The 12,268-nt window shown below is 39.2% G+C and overlaps 1 protein-coding gene across 1 annotated transcript in view; it reads right to left on the bottom strand.

The window, feature by feature from the left end:
* The window catches only part of MAGT1 (magnesium transporter 1), a 21,783-nt gene that overhangs the window by 9,138 nt on the left and 377 nt on the right, over positions 1 to 12,268 (bottom strand). Inside the window, exons 2-7 of the mRNA XM_044682518.1 lie at positions 10,113 to 10,282; positions 8,405 to 8,522; positions 8,055 to 8,195; positions 7,403 to 7,543; positions 6,638 to 6,727; positions 1,612 to 1,675 (exon numbers count right to left, since the gene is read on the bottom strand). Of these exons, the coding sequence (XP_044538453.1) occupies positions 1,612 to 1,675; positions 6,638 to 6,727; positions 7,403 to 7,543; positions 8,055 to 8,195; positions 8,405 to 8,522; positions 10,113 to 10,282 (724 nt within the window). The remainder of the gene's footprint in view (positions 1 to 1,611; positions 1,676 to 6,637; positions 6,728 to 7,402; positions 7,544 to 8,054; positions 8,196 to 8,404; positions 8,523 to 10,112; positions 10,283 to 12,268) is intronic.

Consider the following 12,268-nt stretch of genomic DNA (forward strand, 5'->3'; position numbering starts at 1 on the left):
AAAGAGAAAAGAGAGAGAGAGAGAGAGAGAGAGAGAGAGAGAGAGAGAGAGAGAGAGAGGGGAAGAGAATTTGGAATGCAATTTTAAAAAATGAATGTTAAAAATTTTTTTGTTTACAGGGATTAGGAAATATTTAATGAAATAAAAATCTATTAAAAACTATCAGTCACTCAAAAATGAATAATATGAAAATGTTTTTGCATGATAATACATGTATAACCCAGATCGAATTGCTTGTCAGCTTCCAGAAGGGAAAGGGAAGGGAAGGAGAGAGACAATATTCATCGTATAACTTGAAAAACTTATGTGAAAATTTGTTATGTATAATTGGAAAAAATAAAATAAAACAATAAAAAAGTCTATCAATTTAAAAAATCTTGATACATCCTGAGATTTTTTCCAAACCTTTTTTTTTTTTTTTTTTTTTAAATTCTAACCCCTACCTTCTGTCTTAGAATCACTACTGCAGAGTGGTAAGGGCTAGGCAATGGGGGCAAGTGACTGGCCCAGGGTCACATAGCTAGGAAATGTTTGAGGCCAGATTTGAACCTAGGACCTTCTTTCTCTAGGCCTGGACTCAATCCACTGAACCACTCAGCTGCCCCCTTGTTCCTTCTATTGACACAGATCATATAGTTCCTCTATACTTTGAGAGATGGTTTTTCTTAGGTTGCTGGGGTATGAGAAAGAAAAAAAAAACCACTTGATGGCCAAAGCCTGGTAAGGAGCTTCTCTAGACTTAGAAGGCTGACCCTTAGATGGCTATGCTTTGTTGCTGGGTATACTTCAAAGCCTTTCCAATTTGGCAGGCAACCTTCCTCTAGCATGAACTGTATCTAATCGCCTCCAGGGCATGGCGAGCAATCACTGGTGGCCAGCGGTGACCAAGTGGGGCACAAACGCACACAACATAGGAAAAGCCTTGGGATCCTAAGATGAATACAATGCATGCTCCACAATAGTGGGCCATGCAGTATCTATGATGGGGGCGCCCTGGCTCCTAAAAGGAGAGAACTCCACTTGGCTTAAAAGCCTTTACTTCTCCAAGTTAAGAGTGGGGAGAAGGCACACATTACATAGCTCATTGGAACCTGCTCAGGTGCTCCTGGCCCAGCACCTTGGGAATGTTCCCTGCCCTCTTCACGTCCACTCCCTGTAATATCATCTAGCTAAACTAAAAATACCCTTCTCTGTCAAGCCTTGCATCATCCTAGCTACTTACTGCTGACAAACAACAACAGCAGCGAACAGCTTCGGATGGTGGGTGCGAGGGTGGGGCCGTTCATCTCAAGCACAGTTAATGCAGAGGGACAGACTCCCCTGAAAGAAAGGTTTAAACCACAAATGGAGGCGAGACTCCTGATGTAGTCACTGTCTCTATAGGCCTCTAGGCAAGGTGACAGCTTTTAAAAACCATTCAGAAAGTCAAATGAATAGAAGTCAGAGAGCTCTGTCTGCTTAAAGTAAAAACAGGAATCAGGTTTTTGCTACAAAGTGCATTAATGAAAGTACATCACCCTGCAGAGAGACTATATAGCAAAGAGAATAAGGGAGAGGCTGAGGGTACATGAAAACAAAGACTCTGCCAGTGAAGCAGGACAAGGAGGATACTAAACAGAAGGACAATGTGTGTTTCAGCAACAAACTGGGCCTGGCTGCTTCCATGGATATAATTCTGGAAAAAAACAAAAACAAGAAACACAACACACCCAAATTATTCCGAAAAATACAAATCCATATAGCATTCAGTATATTAATTCACTCCCGAAAACGGATAATCAATTACAGAAAATTACCCATTCCATTTGGCATTACGTTCAATTCTATATTGTGATTCAACATTCAATTCTATATAATTCAATATATACCAATTTTGGAAACAAATAGGAAGAAATTTTGTTTTAAGAAAAATGACTTTTTTTTTTTTAAGAAAGCAAATTAGAATTAAATATAGACTGACAGAGGGTTGGAAGATGGACTCCAGAGCCAGGGGGACCAATTTAGAAGGCTGAGGCAGTAGTTTAGGTCGGAGATGGAGAAGTGATAAGAGCCTGAAGTAGAGTGGTGCTGGCAGCTGGTGAGCAAAGAGACAGGGACAGATGCTAGAGACATTACAGGGCAGAAAAAATGAGATTTGGCCAGCAATAGGTTATGTGGGAAGGCAGCTAGGAAGCTCATTGGACAGAGTGCTGGGCCTGGAGGCAGGAAGACCTGAATTCAAATCCAGTCATAGACACTTCCTACCCTCTGCCTAGGTGCATGACCCTGGGCAAGTCACTTCATCTCTGACTGCCTGACAAAAGGATCCAATGGAGAAGGAAATGAAAAACCATTTCAGTATCCTTGCCAAGAAAACCCCATGGATGCCTATGATCCATGGAGTCACAAAGAGTTGAACATGACGGAACAACAGGATATGTGAGGTGAGGCAGAGGGACAAGTCAGGGATAACTTTATAGTAACAGGAAAAGAATGGGAAAATGCCAATGGGGACATTAAGAACCACTTTCTGCCATTAGGAAGTTTATGGTAGTGACCAAACAGATTTCATTAAGTAGACGGGAAAAATCCTATAATTATAGGGTCACAACTAAGAAAGCCTTAACTGTAAAAGGGGGGACCCCCCTCAGTAGTTACCGAATACTGCATCCTAATTATGACTAGTGGCTTTTGCTATATTTTATAATTATTTTATAGAATTTGATTATTAATCATTAATTAAACATGAATTTTCCATGGCTTTGAATTTGTAGGAAGATTTAGATAAAACATATTATTTATCCATGAAAACATGTAGGACATATTCAAAGTACTGGGAGAAAAATGAATTTTTCCTCTATTTCTCTGTTGCTACTTTGTTGCTATATTACTGTATTGCTACTTTTTTAAAAAGTAGAAAACTGCCAAGTAATTCCTACCCACAGTGTTTCCCAGCACAAGTCAAAACAATATTTCTCAAAATAGAGTCCAGACATCTGAAGAATGGAGGAGATTCCTGGGAAAGATAAGAACCTTGGGTTACAAGCCACAAAACTGGTAATCAATACATTTTTGTCAAATGAATAGACTGGCCTGGTTGGCCTGTTGTGCCTCTTTGCCCGTGAAAGATTAAATGGGTATGAGGCAGTAGGATTTTCGTGGGGGAGGGTCAGGATAACATGTGGCATGAAATAAGAACTAGAGGGTTATAGAAATACTCAATGGGCCAAAGGATATAAGAGGCACCGAGTAAGGGAACTGTCCAAAATTAAAGGGTGGTGACAAATATCATGGCTTTTCCTATCTAGTCTAGCAAGTCTAAACCTCAGTTTTATGATACCCATGCTATCTCCAAATCATCTCAAAGGATATGGGCAAATTCTCAAAATAATATTCTAATTCACAATCCTAATAATAATAATGGGATTTAAAATTTCATTCATTCCTGGTCCAGTCAATGATTCAAACAGCAAGAACAGTTACAAGGACTGAGGATGGTTTAGAGTGGAGAAGAGATAACTGTTTTTAATTTTTTTTTTTATTTTTAAATTAAAAACCCTCAACTTCCATCTTGGAGTCAATACTATATATTGGCTCCAAGACAGAAGAGTGGTAAGGGTAGGCAATGGGGGTCAAGTGACTTGCCCAGGGTCACATAGCTAGGAAGTATCTGAGGTCAAATTTGAACGTAGGATCTCCCGTCTTTAGGCCTGGCTCTCAATCCACTGAACTACCCAGCTGCTCCCGAGAAGAGATGACTTCTAAGAAGGGTAGGGAAGAGATAGACATCAGGGCTCACATTGGCTATTGCAGTGATTCCCAAAGTGGGCATTATCGCCCCCTGGTGGGTGCTGCAGCAATCCAGGGTGTGGTGATAGCCACAGGTGCATTTATCTTTCCTATTAATTGCTATTAAATTAAAAAAAATTTTTCCAGGGGGCTAAGTAATATTTTTTCTGGAAAGGGAGCAGGAGGCCAAAAAAGTTGGCGAACCACTGGGTTATTGGAAGGACAGACTTAGAGAAGATGTGACTTGTTCTGCTCTTTCCCGGAGAGCAGAATTAGGATCAACTCAATAAAGCTGTTGAGAGGCCAAGTTAGGATTAATGAAGGGAAAAAAAAAACTTCCTAACAATTAGAGCTAGCCAAAACCAGAATGGGCTGCCTCTAGAATGAGTGGATTCCTTCTCATGGGAGTTCTTTATCCAAAAGATGCTAGATGATCATTTCTTGGTTTCCCTTTAAAGTTCCAGGTCAAAGGTTAGACTAAATGGCTTGAGGTTCCTTCTAACACAGATACTTTGATTTTGTTTGTAAATATTTATTAAGAGCCTCCTGGGCACAAAGAACTATGTTAAGAGCTGGACATAACACGTACTAAGTTTAGGTAACACCCAGTCCCAGTCTGCAGGGAACTTAGTCTACTGGAGGTGGGGGGTGGGGGGAAGACACACAGATCTCATGTAATATTTTCTATATAGATTAACTGTTATAAGTATTTCCAGGGAAAAGACAGGAAAAACACATGATGGAATGGCATCTGAATTGGGTATTAAAGAAAGAATTGGAATCCACAAAACAAAAAAGCAAAAAGACTTTGCAGACATAGAAAATAGCATGAGCAAAGGCAAGGAGGTAGAAAAAAGAATGGTGTATGTGGAAGTTTGGCTGCCAAGTGAAATAGAATGGAACGGTAGCACGATTCCAAATCATTGATGGCCTTTGTATGCTAGGCAAAGGTTTTTCATATATGTAAACTATGATTTTTTTAACCATCTTTTCTTGGTAGGCAATATAGGGATACACTGAAGAATATGAGGCAGAAGAATGACATGACCTGAAGATAATTCTGGCAGTGGCAGGATAGGCAGGAAGGCCTATTAGGACACTACTGCAATAGTCTAGGAAAGTGGTGGTGAGATTGTAGAGGAGACAGATTTCCTGGCATTATTATCTGACCAAAGAATGTAACCTGAAGGGTCCTTGGGCTTTGCCATTAGCCCCTCAAGCTTAGGACTTCCAGGCCTTTCCATCTCCCTGTAGTTGAATTTTTGTTCATTTCTGTATTGTCACCCCTCATAAGTGTAGAAGATGGTTGAGAGCAAGGACTTTCTCTCTTTCCCTTTTAGTATCTCCAATTCTTCTTTAGCACAGAGGTTGGCAGACAGTAAGTGTTTAATCAGTGCTTTCTCACTCATTCATTCTTCAATAGGGGTAATAATGATAAAGAAAAGCATGGATTTCAAACATTTGAGTTCATCCAAACAAATGTAACTTATTAGGTAATGGTTGACGAACTCATTTTCAATGAGTGTCCAATTATTTCCCCCCCCAATTATCAAGCATTTATTTTGTCTTCTCCCAACTCCAAATGAAAAAATGAAAACCTTTGTAAAAAATAAACATCCCGAAGCAAAACAAATTGCCATGTTGTAGCTGTCCAAGAATTTATATCTTATTCTATATGTTGAATCCACCAAAGTGCTCAATTATTAACTGAATTTTTCATATTAAATCAATTGATTGAACAACTTACCTGTGCATCTGGACATGTATGGTAGTGCCATTTAGATATGAATCATGTGAGGACTGTTGATTACCCATTACCTAAATTCCCATCCTTGTGCAAGGTCTTTTACAGGATCACAGAGTATTTTCATGCATAATATCTCATTTGTTAGCTGGATTGGAACTCAGTCCCTTGATTTTGCACATGAGGAAGTTAAGAGATTACCTAAACGACTCCCACTGTCCAATTGGTGGCAGGATCCAGGATTCAAACCTAGGTCCTGGGGCTCCAAACTCAGAGTTCTTTTGCCTCACTACCCCTAGAATGAACAGTGAAACTGACAGGATGTGTATTCTTGGCCCCTTTTTACTAAGGAAATAAAGGTACACTGAGAGGGTAAGAGACTCACTCAAAGTCATCAGACTGGGCTTTTTCACTACAAATTCCTCCATGGCCAGTGATAGGTAGTGTTCATTCTAGGTAGGTCACAATTAAATTCATTCACGGTGAAAGACCTTCTTTGCTTGAGATGGAATAACCTAGCAATTTGCTATAACCCAGGAACTATTGATGGGACTCAGACACCTGAGCCATTTAAATGTTCGCCATGGAAATAGTGTAGTTTTTTTTTTAAAAAAACACGTATAACTCAACAAATGGTGAAATAGATAGTATTCTCCAAAATGCCCCAGGACCTTGATTCTATATGAAAATGAAATCCAATTCTTCAGGAACTAAAGATAATGTATTTCTGAGCCATTTACAACACCTTTTTTTTAAAACCCTCACCTTCTGTCTTGGAATCAATACTGTGTATTGGCTCCAAGGCAGAAGAGCGGTAAGGGCTGGGCAATGGGGGTTAAGTGACTTGCCCAGGGTCACACAGCTAGGAAGTGTCTGAGGCCAGAGTTGAACCCAGGACCTCCCGTCTCTAGGCCTGGCTCTCAATTCACTGAGCCATCCAGCTGCCCCCCATTTACAACATTTTAAATTTGTATGTTAAGAGCACAACAATTTCTACTTTCAAGGTTTGAAGCTGTGGTGGATTGAAAATTTGGGACCAAGAAGGAAACTGGGCCTCTTTCATATACTAGACAGATCAGCATCAACCTAAGCCTGCAATTTAAAGGAATCCTGGCTCTTCCTTACCACCTGTCCTGTATGGGGATTCTTATGAGCATATGGTGGTCCTCTTATGTGGTTCCACATCTGTCCAGACGTCATTGCGAGCACAAAACACTAAAAAAAAGAAAGGAAGAAATCAAGATAAAAAAATGATTTTTTAAAAAACACCCTCAAAATAGGGGAGTAAAATGGCAAAGCTTTTCTACTTAGCATACTTGGATAACACCTGATAGGTGAGCGATGTGGGGTAACCTCATCTATCTTTTTTTGATACAACAGGAAGAGATTTCTGGTCTCATACATCAAAGCTCGTTTTAAATGTGTTGATTTTATTTTGATCGTGATAAGTATATCAAGACAAAATTACATTGACTGAAAAACAGGCAACAATTTCCCCCAGTCAAACAATTCATAATCCATTTTTTAAGCCCCTATTACCTGTGAAGTAGTGATCACAATTAAGCTATTTGTTTGAAAGGCTTCAAGTTAGCCAGTCAGAAAGCCTTCACTAAATAGAAATAACATTGTCAGAGATAAAAGAATAACAAACAATTTGTTTCCAAGTAGAAAATGTAACATCAGTTGACACATTTTAATTTTATGGCAAGAAATCACTTGGACTGAGTTTAGGCTAGAAAAAAAATAACTATAAAAAAACCCTTTTCTTCACAAAGGATTCCCTTGAAATAGTGTTGCAAAAAGTCTTGCACTAAGTATAAACTTGGCTAAAGAGATAGCATTTTGAACTTTATCCAAAGAAAAAAACTCTGATTTTAAAAAATCACTTACCAAAGCTGCAAAAGCCCATCCAGTTTTGTTAAAAAGAAAATCTAGGTTGCTCCTTCGAAGATACACAAGACCACCGATAACAGCCAAAAGCAATCCCAACATGAGGGGGCCGGCATAATTTGCAGGTCGAATTATTCGAATCTAAGAAAAACAAATCTTCTTGAAGCCTATGTTCAATGATTTACTGTGGCAAAATAATTAGAAATGAAGGACTACCTAAGCTTAGCATAGCCACCACCTAGAAAGCATGGCAGTTTTATTTCAAGGAATATGATATAACAAAATGGGATGTCATGTACTCCATTACCATTTAAGATATCTATCTAATCAAGGAAGTGATTCTCTCCAGATGACACGAGGTTTTCTAAATTGAAGACTCTAAGGTCATTTCAAGTGGCAAATGAAACTGAACAGGATGTACTCTCACTTAGTTCTCTGCTCCAGGTAACTGTGTCATCATCATTTTAAAGCTGAAGGTAACCCAGTCTTACTAGATTTTGGGGACTGGGGGGTAGAGTTGAGGAGGAGAAAAAAACAGTTCAAGTTAATGACTGTGAATAAGAAAGATGGGGAAATGCTAAATATCTTCGTTATCTTGACTGTCTAGCAAACTCTCTGAAGACAGATTTTTCTCCAAATTGAGCAAACTCACATTGACATCAGTTCTGTCGGCTATCCATCGGGCAATCTGTTCAGCTGAAAAACCCCGCACTTGTAATTCATAGGTATCGCTCTGTTTGGGCTTTCCTTTAGCAGGGAAGTTCATGAAAGTAGGAGCCGAATTCATGTTTAGCTGAAATGAAAAGAAACCAAAGGAAAAAAAAAAAAACAAAAAGAAACATCACAATTAGAAAGAAAAGAAAACACTAAAAAATCCACTAAAAATTGCAAAAAAAAAAAAACAAAAACAAAAAAACCCCAATAAGCGTAAAGGTTTTGACATTCTAACAGCATTCTCCTAGATGTCACCGGCTCTGATTCAATAGCTTAAAAAGATCTTACCATCTGAAATACATCTGATCCATCATCGAAATCTACCATAGCGAAAAATATCTTATTGGTAAAGGCATTCGAGTATCTCCAGGAGTTGGCCAAAATATGGAATTCTTCATCAGCTTGCCTAGAGAAAAACATATGTGAAAATAAAAATTTAAAAATGACTGAATTCACCAACAGTTATAAAAACAAACAACCCACATACATAGAAACAAGAGCAGAGGAGGCTTTTGAATGGGGGAGGGGCACCATAATGAAGGGGAAGAAAACATGTTTCTAAATGACACAAGTTGGATTCTGAGCAAGGTACTCTGTCATTGCCCTGAGGATATGGGAATCTCAACTGCAAATCATAGGGACGGCATGAGAAAGTAGCTGAGAAGGAGCAGCTAGGTGGCACTGTGGATAGAGCACTAGGCCTAGAATTGAAAGGAGAAAGGACATGGGTTCAAATCTAGCCTTACACACTTCCTAGCTGTGTGACTCTGGGCAAGTCATTTAACTCCTTTTGCCTAGGCCTTGCCCTTCTATCTTAAAGATGTTAGTAGGATAGAAAGTAAGAGTTAAAAAAAAAAAAAAAAAGAGTAGCTGAGGTGGCACTATTCGTTATTCTATTGAATAAATAAATCCAACCCAAAGAGGCAAGCTACATAGTTGGGTTTCTAGTCACCTTTAGTATTTATAAACTTATCTATCTGAGAATCCCCAAATCAATACTAAAAGTCATTTCAATGCAAGGAAAACAGTGCTGTGATAGTGACTAAATGAAAACTTTGGAAGCATCATCATTGGGAAGCTATGAGGCTATAGTGGAAAAAGGAAGTGTATACCTTGCCTCAGCCCTGCAGTAGTCATGTGGCCTTGGGCCTCTCATCTCTCTCAGCCTGTTTCCTAATTTGTAAAATGGGGATATCAATAGCATCTACCTCACGAGGTTGATTTACGAATGAAATGAAACATGATCTGTATTGGCCTTTGCATTGCTTTAGAGTGCGATGTAAAAAATGGCTAATATTATTAATATAGGTATTGGTAGGATCGTAGGTTCTAAAGCTACAAGGGATTTGAGTGACCCAGCCCTCTTATTTTATATATGAAACTGAGACTCAGGGAAATCAAGTGACCAGTCTATGGTTATATAAGCAATAAAGAAAAAGTCTAAATTTGAATCTATGCCTTTCAACTCCTAATGCAGTGACTGTTTTGCTTTACTCCATTGTCTCTCCTCCTATTATATAAAGGAAAGAAGCAGGAATATAATTAAAGGGAAAGTTGAATAAATAATATCTGAGTGTAAATGATAAAAAAAAAATCTCAAGTCCTTGTGAGACCTCACTCATCCTCCAATGAAGAATAATCAACTTATCCTGTCTGATAGGAAATAATCAGTGTAACCATGGAGCCAGAATGGTTCTTATAATGGATGGGAATGGTAAATACTTTTGTGTTCTGATTTTTTTAAGGCCTTACCTTCTATTTTAGATTCATTATTGTGTATTGGTTCCAAGGCAGAAGAGTGGTAAGGGCTAGGCAGTGGGGGTTAAGTGACTTACCCAGGGTCACACAGCTAGGAAGTATCTGAGGCCAGATTTGAACCTAGGGGCTCCCATCTTTAAGCTTGGCTCTCAATTCACCGAGCCACCCAGCTGTTCCCAGTGTTTTGATTTTTTAAAAATGATCCCCAAATGACAACAAACAAGTTGAAAGTTCATACCGGCACACCAGACACTGTCGATGTGGTTCAAGAGCCGTAAACATCACAATCACAGAGTAGTTTTTTGGTGATCCCTTGACAAAACGACGGAATTTATCTCCATTCATTCTTATCACTGCTCTCTTGCTGGTCCAGTCCATCAGTTGACTAACCTTTTCTGACAACACCATCTACAAAACAGAAGGTAATCATTTTTTCACAAAATTCAAATTGTTGGAGCCTTAAATTCTGAAATGAATGATGGCTAGAGGTAAAAGAGATAGTGGTATATGGTACATGGGGAGGAGGGAAATATTCATATTAGTTTTCTACCAGAATAAAAAAATTCTCAAGACTGCCATTTTGGTTTGGTGAGAAATTATTTCAATGGTAATTATGCTCACCTCTCTCAGCTTTGGTATCCTCATCTGAAAAAAGGGGATCGTAATGATCACATTGCCTAAGTTATAGGTCAGAAGGTGCTTTGTAAAGCTTAATATATATGTAAGTAACCATGAACTATAATTTTCCCGTTAATATAACTGTTTTAATATCCTATATGACAATTACATTGATTAAATGAAAAGGTAAAAAACTCACACAAGTTTTAAAATATTGCAGAACATATTTCCAGGAGAAACCTATCGGTTAGTTTTATACAGGGTACTCTTTAATCTTCATTCAACTAAGTTTGTTGGTTTTTTTTTTTAATAGCCAAGGATCTCATAGTAATTAGAAAGAGACAATGTTGTTTGACTGCCAAAATACAAGAGAACTTCATTTAGAAATTCAATAGAACTACAGAATAGAACTACTTTCTCACTTCTTGTCAGGGAATAGTAAAATGGTGGGAAAGGGGAGGTACAGAAGACTTTAAGGAGCAAAAGCTCTGCTCTTCTGTGAAGAATTGGTTGATGGGAGGCTAGGAAACACGCTGAAACCAAGCTTAAATATCTTTAATCAACTACCACATCAAGTGATATGCAGATGGGGAAAAAAATCTCATTTGGGTTGTAAAACTTAAAGTACACCTGTCAGTCAATAAACATCTATTGAGTGACTATTCTGTGCCAAGCACTGTGTTAAGTGCTGGGGATACAAAAGAGTCAAAAGACAGTTCCTATCCTCAATGAGCTCACATTCTAATTTGGAAGGCTACAAGCAAATAAATATGCTCTAACAAGCTACATACAAGATAAATAGGAAATAATTATGAGAAAAGGCATTAGAAACATGATCAGTTGAGAAAGGTTTTCCGAAGACTACATTTTAATTGGGCCTTTAAACAAAGCCAGGGAAGCCAGTAGGTAGAGAGAAGGGAGATTATTCCAGGGATGGGAGAGAGCCAGAGAAAATGCCCAGGGCCTGGTGAGCAAAGGATTAAAATGTTAGCCTACAAAATGAAAGAGCAGCAAAATTCCCGACTTTTCAAAAACAGTCCAATAATTGTCACTGAGAGGGATGTGGTGGTGAAGTGGGAAAAAATGCTGAATTTGAAGGTTGAGGCCTGGGGATATATCTCTACTCCGTCATCTACTTGCTTCCCAAGTCACCTTGGACAAGTTCGTCAACCTGTCTAGGCCATCTGCAAAATGACGCTGGTAAAATGCACAGATAAGATGGCTCCAGTGGCCCCTTTCAGCTCTAGGTCTACGACTGCTTCTCGGTAGAGCATCCCGAATAAATACATTTTAACAGTCAGCAGAATCCTTAAAATGGTAGATAAAAGCATAGCAGACCAAGGAGATGCGGGTGTATTTCTCTTAAGGCAAAGCACTGGAAAATAGCCAGGAGGATTCAGTACCCATCGAGTTTACAAACGTCACAAGTCAAGTAACAAATATTTCGAAGCGAAATGCTATAAAATTACCTGCGGGGTGGGGGAGGGGCTGCTCAAAGGATAAGGCGGGCAGGCCTGTCAACGCTAGGATCGCGAAGGCCCAATTCTAGATCTCTCTTGGGTGTGGCGTTGCCCCCATAGCCAAGACTACCAAGGCCAGGCCGGGCTATTCGGAGACTAGGAATTTGGGGCCAGCCGGCCCACCACCAACGCTGGCAGGCTTATTGATTCAAGGGACCCTGGTGATCGTCTCTAGGCCAAAGCTTCGGGACGTGAAAAGCATACCGGAGCTTAGCCGAGAAGACGTGCCTTCAACTAGGGAAGACAGTTTGGGGGG

This window comes from Gracilinanus agilis, chromosome X (assembly GCF_016433145.1).
Source record: "Gracilinanus agilis isolate LMUSP501 chromosome X, AgileGrace, whole genome shotgun sequence".
NCBI lineage: Eukaryota > Metazoa > Chordata > Mammalia > Didelphimorphia > Didelphidae > Gracilinanus > Gracilinanus agilis.